Consider the following 15,118-nt stretch of genomic DNA (forward strand, 5'->3'; position numbering starts at 1 on the left):
CAGGCAAGACACAGATTGATGATCCCATTAGTGAACAGAATACATTCTACTGACACCCAAATTTTTGGATGATTTGTCATTAGAGGAGGAAACGATGGAGGGGCTTAATGATGTGTTAAGAGACAGGGTGTCCTTCCTACTAGGCCTTAGCCAGGCTTCCCCTCCTCCTGTTGGGCAATGGCACTGTGTCTGGGGAGGTGGTGGGGCGGGGGGGTGCTTTAGCAGATGCTGCTCCCACCTCTTCCTTTTTTCTCAGCCTGAGTCAGGCCAATAGTTGAACTGGAGACTCAGTCTCCCACAGTCCCCCTCCCATGAACGAGCATGGGAGGCTGAGCACAGGGCAGAGACCACCAAATTTGGTTTTGTGGGCAGTAAATCACACAACTCTAGGGGGCACCAGCTGCTGAGCGCAGCCTGTATGGACCACTCCACGTGATGGTCCTTGCTGGGGCTCTGGTCTTCACACAGTCCAGCTGCTGGCCTGCCCATCCAGGCCCCTGCATCTGAGGTCAGCCATCGTGGGACTTGAGTTCTGGTGGGAGAGACCAGGGTGAGAGCGAGTAAACCGTTAGTAAATTGTATAGCGAATGCTGTGAAGGCAAGGTGGTCAGGGAAGAGCTTCTGAAGAAGCCATGTTTCAGCTGAAGTCATAAGCCAACTAGTGCTAAGGTTGCCTGATTCAAGTCTCATCTCTTATATGAAGGCTGGATTTGTTCTGGGGGGGACGTTCATTAAGGGATGCTTTCTTACACAAGGAGTGTAATGGTAGTTCTGTCCCAGCACAGCCCATTGGGAAATTGGGCAGACAGGTGGAAGCCTGGGCTTGGTGTGTCACTAGCTGAGAACTCTGGGCATATGTCTTGGCTTCTCTAAACTTTAGCTTTATCTTCTTTAATATGGGAAGACTGGCACCCAGTAGTCTTATGAATCCTAAGCATGGGGTGCATGGCTAACAGTGTTGCATGCCATCCGAGCATGATGTAAATAGTAATTGCACTGGAGAGCAGTAATGCAAGAGCTGCCAAAGGCAGAGTGTGATTGAGTACCAGGCATTAAGAAGAGTTGTGAGATCAAATAAAGTTTGAGCTAGAAAAGCTTCAGGCAACTATAAAGTAGGAGGGGGTAAAGAAGCCCTGTGTGGCTGGAATGTAGCAAACAAAGGGAAGAGTGACGGTGAAAAACTGGGCTTTAAGCGCAGGAGAGCTGGGCTCTCGGAGGGCAGAAAGCCAGGGAGAAATGTGATCCAGTATTCGCATACAGGAGGCCACATGAGGAGGGTGTGCTAAGGGAGGAGGGAGTGGACGTCAGAAGGCTGCCCTTGTCACGCATGTCCGAGGTGGTGATGTCCAGGACTGAGATGTACAGAGAAGGGGACAGACTGCATTGGGAGATAACGCAATAGGACTTGCTAATGTGGAGCTTGGAAGTAGGGACAATGATTCCTAGGTTTGTGGCTATCATCGGGGAGTGGGGGCTAGTGCCACTTACATGGAGAAGGCACAGTAGGGGGGGCGTGGACAGAGAGGCTTTGGTGCCAGGAGCCCCGGGGATTCAAGGTTAAAGTGAGTGTCTGCCCTCCATGGTTCTCAATTCAGTGACTAGTGTGGGTGGACTGTGGCTGCTAGAACACGGGGCCAGGCATGAGGACAGAGGTGCCACATAGGACCACGGGTGGGGCACTTGGCATTGCCTGTCCCAGCTGGGATGGTTGCTCTGGAGCTCTTCCGGGGCTTCTCTCCATCAGAGTCAGCTGGAACAGCGTCTCCCTGAGCATTCTGTGTACATGTTGTTGATTGGGAGGCCACAGGTGACCAATCATTCTCCACAGGAAACCCAAACAAGACAACATTTCAGCAGCATTTCTTAAAGTTCCTATAGTGTCCGGCTGATCAGCAGGGCTTTCCTTTAGTGGAGCAACCTCAGGTGCCTTAACAGCCATCTGCCTCCACTGCACTTCCCGGGGGGGCCCCCTCCAAAATGGGGAGGGGGTGGGGATCGACCTTGCTCAGGGAGCTGAAAGCCCTGCAGCGGTTTGGTAGGAAATGTTTGCAAGAGGTGGTTTAGCAATAGTTCTGCCTTTCAGGTATCAAAGGAGAGGATCCAGTGTGAAATGGGGGAGCAGCTGTGTGTGGGGGGGGGTTGGTTGGTTGTCAATTGGTTGTCAGTGTTCTGCTTGGATGCTGGAGGGTGGCTAGGTGCCTTAGGATGCTGTGCTCTTGTCTGAGGCACAGGCCTTTGAGTGACTTTTCCTGTTGGGGCTACTGCATACTTCCCTGAAGACAGCCTGGACCTGAATAACAGCTGGATATGAAAGCCCTTGGCCGTTTTCTTTTTCTAAAGGGAATTCCATTGGACTTAAGAGAAAATAATTCATTGAAAAGCAAATGGACCCAAGTTGCCAGCTAAGTCCTGCCTATAATTGGGCTGAATGGATGGAGCTATATATGAGTTATGTTTTTGAAGGATATTGGGTAGAATTCCATACTTAAAAACTTCTAACCCCAAACCAGCCCTAAATAACTGGAATTTGAAATGGGGAGCTCTCCCCCACCCACACTTCCTATTAGGATTTTGGTGGTAGAATCCTCCAGTGTCAGAGACGGAGGAGATCCTTTGGGGAGTCCCAAGTCACAGCCTGTCCTCTAGAGGTAAAGAGACAGAAGCCCGGAGGAAAGAAATGACCCAAAGTCACACAGGTAAAATGATAGGACTGATATCAATATAAGGGGGAATGTGACAGTGTCTTAAAAGTGGTACAAAGCCAAAGCCAATGATGTGGGCTTTAGAAGACAGGGAAATAATAGCCTGCTGGGCCACCTGAGGCAGGATGGAGCGGGCTTTGCGTGGAGAGAAAGTCCATGGTGAAGGTGAGGTCAGGTAAAGGAAAACCACACATGGCAGGGCTGGGAAGGGGTGTGGTTTTAGAGACCGGTAGTCCAGTTTGGCTGAACTCCCATCATCCCACACACAGTGTAGAGCTCATCTCCTCAGTCTTGCAGCAAATCAGGGAGATGGGTATATGCTCTGCAACGTGGTGTGAAGGTTTCCAAAGAGCCCGCTGGTGGCAAAACCAGGGCTCAGGCCAGGTCCTTAGACTAAAAGCCCAGAGTTTTGTCTGTAGCACTGTTCTGCCACACTAGGGAAGGGTTTTAGTGTTGGGGGCGTGCGTTGTAGAGGGTTCCAAATGCTCGACTAAGGCGTTCAGACTTGGTTCAACGAGCAGTGAGCAGTTTGCTGTTCTGATTGGGAGAAACCTGAGAACTGCTTTGCACAATCGGGCAGGAGTGTGGGGATGCATCAGAGACCTGGGTACCTACCTCAAGGTGGCCGCGAAGACAAGCAGGAGGTGGGCCTCCTAGTCATGAGGGACTGGGCTGGGGTGACCAAGGGTCAAATCGGTGAATGACCTTGTCCAAAGTCAGCTAGCTAATTACTGCAAATGAGGTTCAAGTTTGTTTCTAATGCCCGTATTCTGGTTGCCAGTTGTTTGAGTTGGAAGTAAAGCTAATATACATAGAACAAGAGAGGGCTGTTGTCCATCATCCCTAAGGCCAGCTTATAGGCTGTGACCAAATAGCGTATGTGTGTACCTGTTGTGCACCTAGCCGGGCAGTTAATTAGGGATGGGAGGGACTGGTGTATGCAGAAGTGCAGGGGAGCTACATAAAAATCTTCAATTAAAAATATTTGAGAATGGTCTAAGGGAAGGTGTCAAAAGGTGCTTGTTGGTCTAAGAAGAGGTGAATTTACCTGACTTGAGTCTACATGTCAGTATCACATCTAATATCCATCAAATAAGGCAGCAGTTTGCCCTGCTGGCCATTGCCCGCCCTTCCCCACGCTCAAGAGCCTCTTGTTTCCCCACCTTGATTCCGTCGCTTGAGTTCCTGACACTTTGTTGTCATGTAAGCCAGCCCCACTTCTTGAGTTCCTGATGACTGACTTTGGAATACTTGCTTGCTCCTCAGGCTTCTCTGCCTCTTGCAGGAGCTGCTCTCTTTCCTGAGCCCAGTGCCTGACCCTGCAGTCATTTCCCACTGATGCGCAGAGCGGTTCCCATCTTGACGCTGCGGCTGGAAAGTGGCACGTGTCCTGGGTCTGTGCCTTCTTGTGCCGACCATACTGTGTTCTCTGTCTCCTCGCAGTTCAGTTTGGCGTGTATGTGCTGTTGCCGCAGGGAGCCAGGCAGCGCTTACCCCTGCCCCCCGCCCCTGCTGCTCTGGGTCACACTCTCCTAGCATCCTTATGTTTACTCCCAAGGAGGCTTCTTGAGTTCTTCGGACAGTCTCTCTCTCTCCTTTCCGTGTGACCCTCTGTTGAGGAGTAAGGCTCAGACGCATCCTGTGCTCATCAGTTGATTATTGTAGGTCGAATGTGGGGACCTGAGGCAAAACATCAGGCCTGGGGGTGTGGCTCCTGCAATTCAGTTCCTGCGGTTACGGGGCGTGTTGTGAAGCTGGCATCAAGCTCGGGTCTGTTTCAGAGGTTCATGGTCCAGGGCTGGAGGTCCAGCCGGTTATACTCTTAATCATCCAGGAGGGTTGTGCTTCTGAGCCATTTTCTAGGGAGTTGATAATGAAGTATTGGGAGGAGAGGTGCACCTGTCGTCATCCCTGGGGTCTGGTGGATGTCCTATAAAATCAAACTGAGTGAACCTGGGAAATACAAGCATCATCCACAGGCTTCTAGAACTACAAGGGATTTCAGCAAGCCACTTCTTATTTCTCCAAATACTAGGTAGGGTTTACATATGTTGTCAGGTAATTGGTTGTAGACCCAATTTGGATGATCCATTGGTTCTCCCCCCCCCCCATTTTCTCAGTGGTATTGCCCTAGACACCTGTATTTACTCCCATCCCTCCCCATCTGATGACAACAGTTTGTGTGAGCTGAGACCCCATCGCCCTTTGCTGACCTTGAACAGTGGCTCTCGGTTCGGGTTTCCTCAGCCCAGCTACCACAGCGGAGTCTGCCCAGTGTTCCCAGCCCCAGCCCAGATCTCTCCTATCTTTCTAGTCCTCAACTAGTTGACATCGGTGTCCTCACACTGCTTCCGTACTTCTTGGCTGTCGGACCAGATCAGAAGCAAGGCCAGGGGCGCCTGGGTGGCTCAGTCGGTTAAGCGACTGCCTTCGGCTCGGGTCATGATCCTGGAGTCCTGGGATCGAGTCCCGTATCGGGCTCCCTGCTCGGCGGGGAGTCTGCTTCTCCCTCTGACCCTCCTCCCTCTCGTGCTCTCTCTCTCTCATTCTCTCTCGCAAATAAATAAATAAAATCTTAAAAAAAAAAAAAAAAAAAAAAAAAAAAGCAAGGCCAGCATTCGTACTCCTGTGCTGAGAAAGCCACAGTCTACCTGTGTGGATAATTAGCAAGGTGGGGCAGGCAGCCTGCGGTGGCTTCCCTGTTCGTTCTGCCGTGGCCTGCTCTGCCCAGGAAGCCCCAGGAACTGGTGTAGGTAGTGGGCCGATGCCAGGAGGCCTGTGTTATAAACCCACTTCCACGCTCCTAGGAAGGGGGGTTTCCGGTTAATCCCTAGGAGCATGCATTTTGTGCCATGCACTGTTAGAGGGACTGGAGATTGAGAGCAGAGTGCCTGCCTTCCCGGCCGTGGATCTGCGAGCTGGATGTAGGTGGCCGACTATAGCCCTTATAAGCAATTCATTTGCCAAATCTGTGGCCCACACATTTGTTCGTGCCTTGTGCTTGCACACGCATGTTCCTTAGAGATCTGATAGGCTGCTCTCTGCATTACCTGTCATTCTGCTATCTATTCTAAAGGGATAAATATAGATGCATTTTTATCTGATGTAGAGTATCTTCTTTCAGCCTTCCATTTAGTCTTACTGAAATCCCTCTTACTGCAATTGATAGCTGTTCTGATAAATGAAGCAAGATCAGTCTGGTGGTTAATAGCATGCCTTTTATGACCTATATGAACAAGAAATTCAAAACTCTAGTGGCACGCTAGGCTCAAACACGAGAGGAAAAGATCCTTGTTTTTGAAAAATTGTAACTCATGCAGTGGTACAGGATGGGCATGCCACAGAATCAAAGGTGAGAATATGCACCTGAAGGGGCATATATGTAAAATCTCAGGATGTGTATGTGTATATATACACGTACATAGAGAAACAGGTTGGGGGATGCTGCATCCAGGGAGGATGTGTAATCATGACCAACTGGCCACATGTCCCTTCCTGAGGGCCCTTAGGAAGGGTGTGTGCTGTTGGTAAGCCCTTTTCTGAACTCTCCTTTCTCCTGCTTGTGGCTCTTAGCAAGCATGGGAGGGAGAGCAGACTATCTTAACACTATTCCTCATATTTATCCCTCAAAGAAGATGAGATGACCTTGATTGAGCTCAGGGCTTTGTTAACAGAGTCTCTGGGAGGCAACAGAGCCTTTCCACGGCCAGCCACTGACCAGAGCTTTTTCCCTTCCAGAGATGAGAAGAACCAGTCCATCATCGTCAGCGGGGAATCTGGAGCCGGCAAGACCGTGTCAGCCAAGTATGCCATGCGCTATTTTGCCACAGTGAGTGGATCAGCCAGTGACACCAACATCGAAGAGAAGGTCCTGGCGTCCAGTCCCATCATGGAGGTAAAGCCTTCCAAACACACTTGGCCTTTCTGGCTAGAGTTCCTTCCTCTGGCAGCCAGACTGCTGGCTGGCCAGCCTCGTGCGGTTGCTCACTAGAGTCCCTGGAAGCACATTCATGCCTTTCTTGCAGAGCCCCTTGTCTCCTGGTGAGGAAGAAATGCCAAAGGTGCCCCTAAGACCACAGGTTTGGGAGTAATCTCACCTGGTAGCATCCTTCAGGGCCCCAGTACCGATGGAGTGTCCTCTTCATGCCGTCCTTATCCCTGGACTCTGCTGAATGCTCTAGTGAGCATCCTCCATTCTGCCTCCACTTCTGCTGCTCTTCCCTCCCCTGCTGCCATCGTGTGTCAGCAAATCCGCACTTCGCCCAAACCGTCCGGGGCTTTGAGGGCCTGCTGCATCAGGAAGGCAATGTGCATGGGCGAGGGAGGCTAGGTAGAGCTGAACATTTTATTTTATGGGGAGGGGGGAAGGTAGAGCCAAAAGCTCTGTGATAACACACAATCTGTTGCTTGTCAGGAAGCAGTTACCTGCGATGGCATGAACTGGCCGGGGCATTCCGTCTGTATCTCGACTCCCCAGCCTCAGCTCAGTCAGTACAGGTACAGGGCCAGAGAGACTTCCTAAAACTTCGGTCTTGCTGTAACTTCCCATGTTTTAGAGTCAGAACTCTATTTCTCTCTTTCTCTCCCTTTCCTCCATAAACACTTACTTCTGATAAAGTAGATCTAAATGGGTGTGCAGTCCCTGGGCCAGCTTTGATTGCCTGCCTCTGAAGTAGAGGCTCTTGATTATCGTCTGGGTTACAGTCTGATGGGAATCAGACCCCTGCCAGCCCAGGGCAGCTCCTTGGTTTTAGGAAGAAGAAATTGAGTTGAGGCCAAAAGCTGCCAAGATAGTATCAGATTTCTCTGCAATGCCTTGAGCCGCATCAATTAAGACCCAAGTCACCGAGGTGGTTAATCTCTCAGATTGTTTTGGAGCTGGGGGAAACAAGAACCTGCCTGGACCTTCCTAGATCCCCTCCCCACCCCACCCCCTTTACCACATTGCATGACTGAATACGGAGTCTCAGTTCATAGGAATTCATTGCTTTTGTGGGTATAATCTGCCTACACAGTTAGATTATCTGGAGAACTTTGATTCTCTGTTGAGTAACAGGGCATAACATATTAACAGTTCAACAAAAGCAAATTGGAAAATGGGCCGTACAGTTGGAGGCATTTTTACCAAAAAGATATGAACAAAAAGACTTTCATTCTCTTACAATGGTTCTTAAACTTGAGTGCATCAGAGTCACCTGGCGGGCCTGTTTAACCCAGATTGCTGGACCCTACCCCTCCAGAGTTGCTGATTCAGAAGGTCTGGTTAGGGGGCCCCCAAATTTGCCTTTCTACAGCCTGCTGATAATTCCTCCACATTAAGTATGTTTCCTTATAGTTTTTTCACTGAATATAATAGTAATAAGCCTTATCTCCGTATCATTGAGCTCTTTTATGAACTGCCTTATTGGCTGCAAACACATTAATATTGTCAGACCTGCAACTAGTTAGTGGCCCGTTTGTTCATAGCATGTATTCTAAACCCAAGGTGCGGGCCTGGCCATGGCCTCGATTCAGAATGTGATGGTGGACTATGGCCTGGCCTACCCGGGACCATCTGTGCACCTAAATCGAGGCACTAAGATCGTACTCTATGATTAGCATCATGTTTCATCTCGAATGGGAGTGAAACCAGGCTTTCAGCCTCTCCTTTGCCCCTGAGTTTCAAAACTCAGTTCATTTTTAAGGTAATAAGGTTTCAAAGACCCAGTTCATTTTTAAGGTAATAAGGTTTCAAAGACCCAGAGTGCTACCTCTTTTAGAAGTAGAGGAGGTAATTTTTCTGGGCAAAACAGATAAGGGAAGAAATCTGTTACATCTCTGGTGCCTGGACAAAGTAATTTTAGTTAAGGTGAGAATTTAATGAAGGTAGATCACCCCATTATTAAACATGTACGAGACACAGGAAGACTTTTTAATTGATTTAATTGTTGTTAAACATACATAAAATTTACCATTTTCAGTATTTTAAATGAACAATTGAAGGGTATTAAGGACATTCAGTGTTAGGCAACCATCACCACCATCCATTTCTAGAACTCTTTAATCATCCCAAACTGTACGCATTAAAGAATAACTCCCTATTCTTCCTCACCAGACCCTCGTAACCTCTTTGCTACTTTCTGTCTCCATGAATTTGCCTGTTCTAGGCACCTCATATAAGTGGAATCATACAGTATTTATTCTTTTGTGTCTGACTGACTTCACTTAGTGTTTTTGAAGTTCATCCGTGTTGTAGAATGGAGGAGTACCCTCTTCCTTTTTATGGTTGGATGATATTGTTTGGATAATACATTTTGTTAATCCATCCCACTGTTGATGAACTACTTGGGTTTCCTCTTGGCTAGTATGAATAATGCCACTGAACAATGGCATGCAAGCATCCGAGTCCCTGCCTGGGGAATGGTTTTTAAATGATAGTGGTCTAAAATAACCTAACATTGTCAGTATCTCTTATGTCCTGAATGGGCTGGTGCACTGCTGGGGATTCAGAGTACTTTGGCATGGGAGAAATGGGAGAGCACCATGCACACCGAGAAACCCACGAGATGTGGTTCAGTTGCTAAGGTCTAAAGGAGGAGTGTGTACACGGAGCAGCCTCCTCAATGCGTGATGTCACGTAAATAAATGGTGCAGTGGTTTGGGCTCACAATATTCAATTTCTACCTTGTGCAAATTGCTACTTTGGAAACAATATGGGTAGTTCCCTAGGGCTTATTCTGTCAACTGACAGAATTTGGTCATCATGGAGACTGTCCCTTGAGTTTTTAAGTGTTCCATTTGAGAGAAATCTTGGAGAGAAATACGGAAAGGAAGAATCGTAGCCAGGAAGGACTCTGGGCAAGTTAGAAAGTGTTGCTGGGCTGAGAAAGAGCAGCTTCTGCACTGCTAACGCCTGACTGTTCACAAGAGTCCAGGTGGGCCCTTGTGTCAGGAAGCCCCGTCAGCTTTGTGGTTCCTCAGAGGGTCAGAGGCAACACACGGCCCGTCTTCATCAGGGGCCAACCAATTCCTGATAACTCTGCCTCTGTCCCGGCGCAGAATGGCACCTCCCAACCAAGCAGTCAGCTCTGCTCCTGCACCATCTCATTATTTCTGTGGCCGCCTCCTGGGGAGACAGAGTGGAGGACGGTCCGAGGCAGTGGAATCCCCAGCGACCTGCGCTAAGTGACAGTGGTTTGAATTAAAGGTGACTTGAGGGTGGATTGGGATGATTTATTCTCAGCACCAGAGCTGTCTGACCCTGTTCTGTATAAGAGCTTGCCAGCATCCCGGAGGTGATTTGTTCACAAGTCTGCACTGATTAAAGGATATTGGTAATCAAGAGACTGTTAGAGGAGGGGCAGAACCACGTCTGGGCCAGATGGGTCACGGAGCTTCTTGGGGTGCCCAGAGTCTGCAGCACACAAGTCTAGGAGCTAGAGACTGCCCCCATCCTGGGAGATAGGGGAGACTGGAGGTACAGTGGGCAAAAGCAATCTAAACTGAGACCGGTTACTATGTAATTTGGGGTATTTAACTTTTTTCCTTTTAAGCTAAAGAAACAAGACCTGCAACTATTAACCTATTCATACACGAGTCTGTGCCCAGAGTAACTCAGCCCATCTCTTGTGCCAGCACACTCTGGCCACTCCACACACTCACATGTCCTGTCCCTTGACCCAGGCCATGTCCATAACTAGAACCCCTCCCCCTCCTCACTAGCAAAACTCTACTCAGCCTTTAAGACCCTTGTCAGTTTACGCTCCTTCAAGCCATCCCTGTTGTGCTCGGCAGGGCTAATTGTCCTGCTCTCTGCTTCCACGTATTGATATGTCCCTCACTGTTGTATACTCCTAGTTATACTGAAATTATTCCAGCCCATTTGATCTTCCTACGTATTTGCATCTGCATAAACAACAAAGAAGGTGGTTCTCTTATGTCCTCTGTGAATGGTAGCATATTTTGTCATTTTGCAACTCTTTCACTCAACATCTTTTAAACTTACCCACGAATCATGTTCTAGTTTACTTATACCAGCTTTATAGTATCCCATTGTGTGAGTACATTACACTTTATCCGTTTCCCTACTGGTGGGCATTTAGGATGGATTTCTTTTTTTATTGCTAAATACAACCTGCACCAAACATTCTTGTGCTTACTCACGCCTACACTTAACATATTTTTCCAGGTAATGTCTAGAAGAAGAGTTGCTGAACCGTTAGGTACATGTGTATTCAGTGTTACTAGATAGGTCCAGTGACTTTTCAGAATGGTGGTTCTGGTTCCCATTTGAGCCAGCAACATAGGAGAGTTTCTTTGTCCTCATATCCTCTTCATTTTGTAGTGTCCGAGTTCTTAGTTATAGCCCCTCTGGACTGCCATTTTAGTCTGTGGTTCTCTGATGTCCACTGAGGTTATCTTTTCTTAACGCTTATTGGTCATATGAGTTTCTGCTGTGAATTTCCTGTTCATAGCATTTGCTCGTTTTCCACGTTGTAACCACTTGCATCATTTCTGCTTTTTTTTCTTGATCTGTGGGACCCAGTGAAGGTTAAAACCTGTTTTTCTTTTCTCATCTATAATAACTCATCAAAACGTTTCCTGAGTCCGTGGGTAACCAGAAAAAAAAATTAGCAAGTGTTTAAAAGATGAAGAATTGCACGTGAGTCCTTTACACACAGGAGTTGGGAGTCCTAGGGTAGAGTTGATGGGTTGAGTAGTAATAACCTCTTTTCTTTGTGGGTGCCATTACATACTTTTAAAGTACTTCTAGATCTGACACTTTTCAAAGCAGCCTAGTGAGGTAAGGAGGAGAGACCTTTCAACTGTGATCTTTAGACCTGGGGAAAGCTTTCCCCTAAGCCATCACAAGGAGTGGTGTCAGGTATGGCAAAGGCTCTTGTTGCCATTTTACAAATTATGGAATTTGAGTATTTTGAAATGTACATTGAAAATACATTGAAGTGTATTTGTTGAAACTAGATGGTCTTTGAGAATGTTCCACAAACTGGACTTTGCTGATTGCATCTTCACGGTGTTGAGAACATGTTCCTTTGTCCTCTGTTTCCTGTGAAAGGGCAGTAAAATTCAGAAGCTTGATTAAATTAAGGTTGGATTTTTGGCACCCATTTGGGACATCCCAGTGGGTGGACTTCGATGGGGAGTGGACGTGTAGAACGCAGGTGATCCCGGACTGAAGAGCTTCTGTAGTGCAGAGCTAGGCTTAGGTTTCTGTGAGTGAACGCTTGCATGACTCAAGGCCTCACCTGCCTCCTCTCAAAAATAGGAGTGGGACATTTTCATGAGTATTTGTTATTGTGACCTTTTAAACAGTAGGGATTTGCTTTCAGCTGCCCTGTTTGCCTTGTTAATAACAGATGCCAGCTGAGCCTTACATAGTTTTGGGACATTAGTAGCTCCGTGGCTTGGATGTGGCTGAGAAGGGGTAGGGGGTCAGTCTGGATTTTGGATTTTCTTTCAACCTCTTTGTCCCTCAAATTTCGTAGACCACTGAAAATGTATAGTAGACATTTTTCAAGTGTTTTAGCAACCAAAAAAAAAAAAAGTAAAAGGGATTAAAATACTAATATATTCATTACCGATCCATTAGTAATGTGATGCGTTATAGAAAGTGAATAATCATCCCAGGCCATTTAGTCCCTCACTTTTAAATTCTCATCAGGTGTTTTGAACTGTGCCCCTACAGCTGCATGAGAAATGGTATCCAGAGGGTGAGGTCTTCCTGATAGGATCTAGTGATGAGGTGTAGAGGGGTTGGTGTTGATCTTTGGTCTCTTTCTCAGAAATACCATTTATCAGATGGGAATGACATTTGACTGCTTAGTCGTGGAGATCTGATCAAAGCACAGGAACGTTTGCTTTTCTCACCAAAAGTTCAGAGCTCTCAGATACTGGCGTTGGTTTAGTAGCTCAAGTGTGTCAGAGTGGTGAGCTCTGTGATTCTCAGACCTTTCCTTCATGGTCCCAAAGTGACTGCTACAGCTGTAGCCATCACCACACGCATTCCAGGAAGGATCTGGAAAGAGTCCCCCAGTCAACTCCTTACTCTCACTGGCCATCCTTAGGAGCAAAGGAGGCAGGAAATGAGGTTTTATTTTTAGCTCTGCTCATTGCCATCCCAACAGCGGGGGAGGTTCTGTAAGGAAGAGGAGAGAGGACATGGAGCTGCTACCACACATACCACCTAGAACTCAAGAACGCTTTCCTGGTTTTGCATACCTCTTGTGTGTTCTGTGCAGGCCATCGGAAATGCCAAAACCACTCGCAATGACAACAGCAGCCGATTTGGAAAGTATATTCAGATTGGCTTTGATAAGCAGTACCACATCATTGGGGCCAACATGAGGACCTACCTGCTGGAGAAGTCCAGAGTGGTCTTTCAGGTGAGTGGTACGAGTTGGGCCCTTTTGTACTTTTTCCCCCACGAGTGATGCTCACTTGCTCCCTGACCCACTCCCTGTGCCCGGAGAGCATCTCATCTTTTGGATACACTTGTTCTTTTGGCTTTCTTTCCTTACATCAAAGAGTATTCGTGTGAATGTTATGGGCATTAGACCCGAGAAATCTTCCCAGGTGGGTGGTGTTTTTAGATTCAATCAACAAACCTAATGCATGCCTGTTATGTACTAGCCCCGTGCTCGATACCGGAGATACAGGGAAGAAGAAGATAGTCCTGTTCCTCTTGGATTTGAGAGTCTTAGGATTAGGGGAATGTTCTGGGCTTCAGCTTCCCCAGGAACCTTCTTACTTTGTAGGTTATATTTAAACAAAAAACACAAAACACACTACTTGGCCATCTACTTAGCCTGAAAACAGTCCTCCCCCAGCCCCCTTTCAGTGTCCCCTCCCTGACCTGAGATGGCGCACGTCCTTCCCACCCTGGCACTCAGCTGCCTTCAAAGGGGACATCCAGAACAGCCTCGGCTGCTTCTCAGAGACGCCCATCGGCGTGCTGATGCTTAACAGCCCTCTAATGGATTTTTTTAGCCAGCTTTTTTAGTTTTTCCCTTTTTCTGTTCAGGCTTTCTCCCCACCTCCCAAATTGTTTTGACAGCCCCAAATCCTTATATCCTGGCAGCAAAGGAAACAGCCTGCTGTGCTGGGTGCAGGTCACAGCTGCTTGTGGCTCTGGCCAGAGTCTTCTCTGAACACCCCTCAAGCCTTCCTCTTCCTTTGCTCAGGCCTCCTGACCCCCCACTCCCCAACACCACCACTCTGCCAGTTTAAGGCAGGTGTAGCCCGAATGTCCGCCATAAGTCCTGCCTCTGTCTAGGACCTTTAGTGACTGCCCCAGCCTGACGTGATGGGCAAGGGCAGAGCTCTGACTAGGTGCAAGCCTCCCAGAGGAGAAAGGGAGCCTACCACAGGCAAGTCACAGTCTGTGCAACCTGAGCTGGGCAGCACAGAGATCTGAAGTGTGTGTTGGTTGGCCAACCCACCACTTGTGGAGGAGAGGCGATCCTCTGGGTGAAAAAGAAAATAGGCGAGAGGTAAAAGTCCTCAGGCTCGAAGAAGGAGCATAACCGTGAATGGAACATCTGGAGGTGGGAGTTGCAGGTGGTAGAGCCGTGAGGGAAGACGTGAGCACAAGTCTTGACCTGTGTCACCCACAGGACTCTGGGATGAGAGCGAGTGAGGGGATGATTGCAGGGGTCATTGCCTTAAAACTGTTCAACTTGTTTCCTCCTCCAGGCAGACGATGAGAGGAATTACCACATCTTCTACCAGCTCTGTGCTGCCGGCAGTCTTCCAGAATTCAAAGAGCTTGCACTAAGTATGCAAACTGGGGTCTTGTCCCAGCTCTGCCTCCGATGTGGGCATGTCCCCACCCTACCCCAGACCTCCTTGAGCGTCCGTACCCAATCCATAAACTCGGGCTAATTGTCCCCAGGCTGCCTGCCACAGAAATCCGTTTGAGGGGGGAAGAGGCATGGGGTAGAATAGTATTTCGCAGAGCACACAAGAATTTCCATGAGTTATTTTGAAAAATGATTCCACTTTGGACAGCATAAACAGTATGTCCCCGCCATGAGGATCTAGAGATTTAGCTAACGCACGTCATGTCGTTGTGGCCATGAGTTTTAAGTCCTACTTAAAGATGGAGCTGAAGGAAAGGAGGGAGGGAGAGGCTGGGGCAGGATGAAGATGGATGGTCCGGAGGGAGCTTTAGGCCCCAGGGCATTCTGATTTCTCTGGAGCAGGTGGGGCACTGTGGCAGCCCAGTGGCGCACGTGGGCGGTTGGGGGTGGGGGGGGGATGGAGAGACCAGAAGTGCCGCTCAACCAAGTCACCCGGTTGCAGCTGTCAGATAACAAGAAAGCCTTCCAGTGGGGTCTAACCCCCCCCCCCCCTTGTCTGCTAATGCTGTTGGCTGAGGGCTTCGGCAAGGGTCCTTTGCGTGGAGGCTGTTGACGTGG

At 48.4% G+C, this 15,118-nt stretch overlaps 1 protein-coding gene across 1 annotated transcript in view; it reads left to right on the plus strand.

Moving 5' to 3' along the window:
- MYO5B (myosin VB) overlaps positions 1-15,118 on the plus strand; it is a 334,133-nt gene that overhangs the window by 184,258 nt on the left and 134,757 nt on the right. Inside the window, exons 5-7 of the mRNA XM_034995772.1 lie at positions 6,441-6,597; positions 12,941-13,084; positions 14,394-14,475. Of these exons, the coding sequence (XP_034851663.1) occupies positions 6,441-6,597; positions 12,941-13,084; positions 14,394-14,475 (383 nt within the window). The remainder of the gene's footprint in view (positions 1-6,440; positions 6,598-12,940; positions 13,085-14,393; positions 14,476-15,118) is intronic.

The sequence above is a fragment of the Mirounga leonina genome, unplaced genomic scaffold, assembly GCF_011800145.1.
Source record: "Mirounga leonina isolate KUSES-001 unplaced genomic scaffold, KU_Mleo_1.0 Mir_93, whole genome shotgun sequence".
Lineage (NCBI taxonomy): Eukaryota > Metazoa > Chordata > Mammalia > Carnivora > Phocidae > Mirounga > Mirounga leonina.